General features: G+C 35.1%; 1 protein-coding gene across 2 annotated transcripts; it reads left to right on the top strand.

Moving 5' to 3' along the window:
* The first annotated feature begins 1,686 nt into the window (after nt 1-1,686).
* LOC117923617 (aspartic proteinase A1) lies at nt 1,687-7,205 on the top strand. Of its 2 annotated transcripts, none has more exons than XM_034842004.1 (14): nt 1,687-1,757; nt 2,626-3,003; nt 3,122-3,182; nt 3,442-3,536; nt 3,622-3,734; nt 3,943-4,111; nt 4,212-4,251; nt 4,410-4,466; nt 5,349-5,470; nt 5,667-5,731; nt 5,901-6,057; nt 6,161-6,280; nt 6,588-6,676; nt 6,788-7,205. In XM_034842004.1, the coding sequence occupies exons 2-14, from the start codon at nt 2,632-2,634 to the stop codon at nt 6,870-6,872; spliced, it is 1,545 nt and encodes a 514-aa protein (XP_034697895.1). In that variant the 5' UTR covers nt 1,687-1,757; nt 2,626-2,631; the 3' UTR covers nt 6,873-7,205. The 2 variants fall into 2 exon arrangements, with proteins under 2 accessions (XP_034697895.1, XP_034697894.1); XM_034842003.1 differs by lacking the exon at nt 1,687-1,757 and adding an exon at nt 1,764-1,858.
* The last annotated feature ends 204 nt before the right edge of the window (nt 7,206-7,409 follow it).

Genomic DNA, 7,409 nt, shown 5'->3' with positions numbered 1-7,409 from the left:
TACCTATAGTATCCTTGCAAAGATTCAATGCTTTCATTTGAAGATGGAAAGAAAGAGGTCAATTGTCTTCTACAATTATTTTCGAATTCAATTCACTTCACATCCGTTGATTTCAACCAAATTCAAGTCCGTCAATTTCTCCTATACATAGAGACTTCAAGATCAATCCAAGATAGATGCACAAGAACGAGCTATCAAGAGTTAGAAAGTGTTCTCCAAAATTCTCTTATTAGCTTTTATACTATCTCCTTTCAAAAATATATTCCTTTGTATTTATCTTATGTCAACAAGCCAAATAGAAGCTCTCTTATAATCAAAATATAATTTTCAATACAAAAGTTTTATTCTGAGATCAATTTCTTTGTTCTTATGTTCAAATTTTTTATTAATTAGACATAATTAGACATTAAATATTTCTATTTTTTTTTGTTTGATTTCATAAACAAAATTAATCTTTTGTGCGCTTGAATTTTTCTTTTCTTTTTTCTATTTTTAAAAATATAAAATAATGACAATTTATTTGATGAAATATATTCTCTTATATAAAAAATATTAACTTATATCAAGTTCAAGAATTATTGGCATGTGAAAAAAAGGAAAAAAAAAAGTAATTTTAGATTATTTTATATTTTTTTATGGGATGAAATGAATCAAAATATCATTTACTTCAATGAATTGAAATCTCACCTATAAATAGAATTTGATTTTTGTTATAATTATTTTTTATTTTATTCCTATTTTTATAAAATTTATTCAAACATAAGAACAAATAAGGAAATGAATAAGATATTTATTCTCACTCCTCATTCTCATGTATCAAACACTCCATTAAAAATTAAAATTTTTAAGTATTAGAATGACTATACTCTTGATTATTACAGTTCAAAACAATAGAAAATGTTATTAAAAGTTGTTTTGATTTGTTTCAAATAAGGAAATGAATGAGATGCTTATTCTTACTTCTCATTCTCATGTATCAAACACTTCATTAAAAATAAAAAATTTTAAGTATTAGAATGACTATACTCTAATTATTAGAGTTCGAAACAATAGAAAGTGTTATTAAAAATTGTTTTGATAAATTTTAGAAAATAATTTTAAAAATTTGAAAGAACAAAATTAGTTATGGTATTAAAAAATTAGTTGTAGTATTTTTTATGGAGAAACACCTTAACTGTAATTGTTTTAAAAACACTTTAAAAAAAAAAACACTTTTATTAAAATCACTTTCAGCCAAAACGAAAATAACCGCCATTCAAAGATGGACAAGCCAGAAAACACCAAATCTCCGTGCACCGCTCCACACCTTAGCCTAGACCCTCAAAAATCCAAACGGAGAAAAAACAAAGAGAGGTGTCGCGTGCCAAGGAACCCAACTGCATGCTTTACTGACACGTCAGCAATCGGTTGTAACGCCTAAAGCCTTAACCTTATCTCCTATCCCACCACATTATCTTACTCACACCCTCTAATCACCGACCATAGCACGATCAACGTCCCCAAACCTCTCGCCCACATCAAGGCCCCGCGTCGGCCGCACCCGATCCCCGCTCCCATTATCCTTTTCTTCGTGCTTCTAACCTCCCAAAACGAGGACCTCGTGTGAGAAGAAAGATCGACGGCTAGGATCGAAAGTTGACACTAAATATAATGAAAAAATAAAAAATATCTGTTGAGAAAAAGCTAAAATTGACGTAGAATAGCGACTATAGAACGGTAGCTGAGTTGGGCATCGGTGGTGGTGGTGGGTCTGAAAGGTAGATTTATATTCCCCCTGTCTCTTCTTTCCGATTATTCTCTCTCCTTTTTATTTTCTTAGCTTCTTCAACTTTCCTCTCTAGATCGGTCTTCTCCGTAGGTGAGTTTTTTCTTTCGTTCTTTCTTTTTTTCTTTTTGGTTAATTTTTGTTCTATTTTGTTGATCTATGTGATGATGTTGATTATTTGTGTTTTTTGAATCGGTGTTTGGTTTTGTGATGCTCATGATCAGTTGCTGGTGTTTTGGGGAGTGAGTTAGGGTTTAGTTTTGCGGTTTTGTGGTTAGTTCTGTTTGACTAGTGAGAAAAAGGAAGGAAAAGTCAAGAGAATGATTTTTTTGGTCGTATCGGAGAAATTGAGAAACTGAGAAAAATTGAGAACTGATTGCACTTATTTTCGTAGTTTTCTCGGAGGTATAATTTTAATTTTCACCTAGGAGTCATGAAATTATTATCTTTATCATTATTATTATTATTATTTTATTTTATTGTTTTTTTGTTTTTTGGTTCACAGCCGATCGTTGATGATTAGGAAAACCCAAAGAAAAAACATGCAAATAAACAAAAATAAAAATGAAATTTCGGAGTCTTGTATCCCATGATTTTTTTTTTGGGTAAAGTGAAAAAATGATCTGTTCTATTCGGCTAAAAAAGGATAATGAAAACAAAGAGAGAGAACAGACAATCCGTTGACCGAATGGTTCCATTAGGCTTGTTTGGAAGAAGAGTTTTCTCAAGTATTATGATGATCTCAGTTTTGATATTTGTTGTGTTTTCTTAATCAGCTTGGAGGTGGGCCTGTAATCATGGGTTTTGGAATTATATATATTCATTTTGATGAATTTAATTGTTTCAATTGTAACTTGTAGGTCAACATGGAAGCCAAACTCAAAGCTGTCCTTGTGTCTCTGTTCCTTTCCTCCCTGTTGTTTTCTCTGGCTTCTTCTGCAACCACGGATGGGCTGTTTAGAATTGGACTCAAAAAGATGAAATTGGACCAAAATGACCAGCTTGCTGCACGGCTGGAGTCCAAGGAAGGGGAGTCATTAAGAGCTTCTATTAGGAAGTATTTTCGTCGTGGTAATCTTGGGGACTCTCAGGATACAGATATTGTGGGACTGAAAAACTACATGGATGCTCAATACTTTGGTGAAATTGGTATTGGTACTCCCCCTCAAACGTTCACCGTAATCTTTGACACTGGTAGCTCAAACCTGTGGGTTCCATCATCCAAGTGCTATTTCTCGGTGAGTTCTATATTTCTGTGGAATGTGACAATATGTTAGTGAACATTTTTTTTTCCATTTCAAGTTGGTTGGAAGCAAGAGAATCATCATGTGTTTGAATTTTGTCATTTTGGTGCAGGTTCCTTGCTATTTCCATTCAAAGTACAAGTCAAGCCAATCAAGTACCTACAGGAAGAATGGTTTGTTCTTATCACACATCCATTATGTCTTCAAAAGTATCATTATTATCATGTTTTCAGATAGTGGTGTTAATTGGTCAATATTGTGCTTGTGTTAATATTAGTATGATTCAACCGCAGTGTTTTTTATAATGTTTGCATCAGCCACCTATATCCTTGCTTGTGAATCTTTGGACAACTACCACATGAGTTTTGGAATCATTGTCTAAAATTATATCTGAAAATTGGCCACTTAACAACCTCGTCATCCATCATGCAGGGAAATCTGCTGATATCCATTATGGTACTGGAGCTATCTCAGGTTTCTTTAGTGAAGACAATGTGAAAGTTGGTGATCTTGTTGTGAAGAATCAGGTGATTTTGAGCAGTTTTTCCTCTTGAATTTGATTGATTATTTTGACTATGGCTGCCTATGCTAAAAACTGTGGGTCCTTATCAGGACTTTATTGAGGCAACTAGAGAGCCCAGTGTCACATTTTTGGTGGCCAAATTTGATGGTATATTAGGACTTGGATTTCAAGAGATTTCAGTTGGAAATGCTGTCCCAGTGTGGTATGTTGGACAACCTTGATATTTTTGTGTTGTGGATTGTTTGATCAAGAAGGCTTAGTTTACCTGTTTTTTGTTGTAGTATAACAAACCCATATACTAACTTCTTTAACTTTTTCCGAGGTCGTTCTCATTGACCCACAATCAGGCTTGCCTGATTATTCTTGAATTTTTGTGTATGTGATGAGGCATGTGCATGTGTTACAGTGTGGTACAACATGGTGAAACAAGGTCTTGTTAAGGAGCCAGTATTTTCATTCTGGCTCAACCGCAAGACAGATGATGATGAAGGGGGTGAACTTGTGTTTGGTGGAGTTGACCCCGATCACTTCAAGGGTGAGCACACATATGTTCCAGTGACGCAGAAAGGCTATTGGCAGGTTGGTAATCTGCAATGTCGTCGCTTATAGTGTAAAACATATCTGAATTTTTATCATCAATTATTTTCTCATTTTGTTTATCTATATTTCTTGTTGATAGTTTGATATGGGCGAAGTTCTTATTGATGGTGAAACAACTGGTGAGACCCCTCTTGAAACCATTGTGTGCTTTATAAACCAAAAAGTAGGAAATTGGAGGAAAGAAGGAAAAGCCTAGATTTAGAGACCTTTTTTTAATGGTATAAGCACATAATTAGTATGATTATTATGTCGTTTTGACACAAGCATACTACCTCAGGGTACTGTGCCGGAGGTTGTGCAGCAATTGCAGATTCTGGAACTTCTTTGTTGGCAGGTCCAACGGTATGTATCAGCACTCAAGAGTTTGGTTAATCGTTTTTATTTTAACTTCTGTCCCATCAAATATTCTTCTAGGATTTATTGTACTAGTTGATACACTTAATATTCTCATTGGAGGAAATTTGATCCTTCGTAATTTAGTTTCAAAAGTTGTACACCTGTTTGTGGAAATAGGAGTCCGCTACAAATTGTTTTTCCATGTGTTCAATACCCATGGTTCCAACTCCTGATTTCAGTTTTGGCTTAAATTCCATCTGTATCATCTAAACTTATACAAATTCTTTATGGAAGGTTGAAAAAATTTAACTATTTTCTTTTATTTTTTGCTCCCCCAAAAGTAGCTCATTTTGGTAGCTTCCCTCATGGTTTAGAACTTTGTCAAGTAATGGCAGTTACTATCGATCCAGTTCATCAGTTTGTAGGTTACTATTGATTGGAGAAGTGTTTAGCTGAAAGATGGTACCTTTTAGTGGAGCATATTGACAGGCTTCCCTGTTGATGTTAATACTTTGCGGATGCATTAAAGTGCTTGGGTGCATCTAAATTTCCTGCATCTGTGAAAACCATACAGAGTGTTTTCGATTATTTAAAGCATTGCTCTGTTCATGACTGGCTTCTGTGGTGTTTAGTCATTAGCTTATTGCAAAAATATCTCATTTTTTAAGTCAATACTTTATATAATTGACATTCCAGAAGCATACTGGCTCCTGAGGGTTTTTACACCAACATGTAAAAGATGCAATAAGAATTCACAGTAAATAGAATTCACATCGCCAAACAAAACGGCTGTGATATGAAAGCCCATACTTTTAGCGCTATAGCAATGCATCTCTAAAAATATGGTGGTTTAATTGATTCGGTCTGTCTTTCTTGGCAGGTCCAACGGCTGTTGTTGCTATGATAAATCATGCCATTGGAGCCACCGGAGTTGTTAGCCAGGAATGCAAGACTGTAGTTGCACAGTATGGGGAAACAATCATGGATTTACTTTTATCAGAGGTGAACACTATCTTTTTATTATCTTTTATCTAGTTTAATTTCTCAATCTCCAGATTACTTTACATGGCTGCTCAAACATGTTCCACATTACGTTTTCATAACTGGGGAGGTGTTAGTGGCATTAATTGTTTCCAGAATATGTCTAATGTACTTCTATAATTAACTGACTACAGCTTTTGGATTTTGTATTTTACAGGCATCACCACAGAAGATTTGCTCGCAAATTGGGTTGTGCACCTTTGATGGGACTCGTGGTGTTGGGTCAGGCGCAAAATATATTTTATTATTTATCACATTGTTTCTCTATTATAAATTATATCAGGAAAAAAAAATGCAGCTTGTGCATCTGCCAACTGATGTTATTATCAGTTACCTTATCCTGACTATATCTATGTGATAAGCTCATTGGTTCATGCATGTGCTTGTGTAGCATGGGCATTGAGAGTGTTGTGGATGAGAAGAATGGTGACAAGTCATCTGGTGTACATGATGCTGGATGCTCTGCTTGTGAGATGGCAGTTGTCTGGATGCAAAGCCAGCTTCGGCAGAATCAGACAAAAGAACGTATATTGGAGTATGTGAATGAGGTGAGCTTTTTGCCTAATTTATTTATTTATTTATTGGTTTTTAATCCTTTAATCCTGCACAAGGGTGCTTCAGCATTGACTCTGACCTTCGATACAATTTCAGCTTTGTGATCGACTGCCGAGCCCAATGGGAGAATCAGCTGTGGACTGTTTACAGCTTTCTTCCATGCCTAATGTTTCCTTAACTATTGGTGGTAAAGTTTTTGATCTCTCAGCAAATGAGGTATGACATTACTCCTGTTTCTTCTAAATTAAGATATATTATTTAGGGTTCTAAAGCTAAGCGAGATTAGGTGGGTGTAATAGGTTACTCAGTTACCCAACTTCCTTTAAGTTCTCATTTTGGAAAAATTAGAATTAGAATATTGTTAGAAGCGATTGCTGAATATGGTTTTCTGGTTTTCCGACCCCCTTATTAGCACAGCTGATTTTCAGTAGTCGCACTTGTGTTATTTGCTCAATTAAATGGTCACCAGTAAACATGCATACGTATCTGAACTTGGTTTACATTACTTTTCTTGGTTGATCAGTACGTGCTGAAGGTGGGCGAGGGTGCTGCTGCACAGTGCATTAGTGGCTTTATTGCCATGGACGTCCCTCCTCCACGAGGACCCCTCTGGTATTTTATTCCCTTCCCAATTTACTTTAGTGGCTTTATATACCATCGTTTGAGGTCATCCTTCGAATCCTGGTGATGCTATTTTCCACTGATTCCAATTATGTACTGCAGGATCCTGGGAGACGTCTTCATGGGTCGCTACCACACCGTGTTCGATTATGGTAATATGAGAGTTGGATTTGCAGAAGCGGCATAAGAGAAACCCACCTGGGGGACTCTTGGCTTCTTCAAAACTTGAATCTCTTATCTAGTAGATGTTAATGAGTGCCGTAACAGACACAATGGAGTTTAAATTACATATTGAAAAAGTAGAAAAGGAAAAAGGGTTGTAATAACGGAGTTTAAGAATGGAGTCTGTGAGGTGCTGGCTGGCTTCTGATTTGGAAACATTACTTTCTCTTTCATGTATATATTGCTGCTTGCTCTGTTTTAATTAATGTAAAAAAGAAAAGAAAAAATCATGTGAAAAGGTCGCACTCTTTTTGGGCCTAGAACTTAATTGAGTGTTTGTGTTTGGGTGTTTATTTAATCACTACTTGCTCACTCTTTCTACCAAACCGATGGTTTAATTTCTATTCCAATTCTTTGTCGCTAAATCTTATGATGTTAAATTAGTTTGGTTTTTTTTTTTTAAATATTTTTTGGATTTATTTTTATTTTTATTTTATATCTAATCCAATTCCGTATCCTCAAATCTTATGATGTTAAAACGAGCTTGATTGAAGTTTCTAGG

The sequence above is a fragment of the Vitis riparia genome, chromosome 10 (genome assembly GCF_004353265.1).
Source record: "Vitis riparia cultivar Riparia Gloire de Montpellier isolate 1030 chromosome 10, EGFV_Vit.rip_1.0, whole genome shotgun sequence".
Taxonomy (NCBI): domain Eukaryota; kingdom Viridiplantae; phylum Streptophyta; class Magnoliopsida; order Vitales; family Vitaceae; genus Vitis; species Vitis riparia.
Note: the sequence above shows the minus strand (reverse complement) of the source record. Positions and strands in the feature narration are given on the sequence as shown.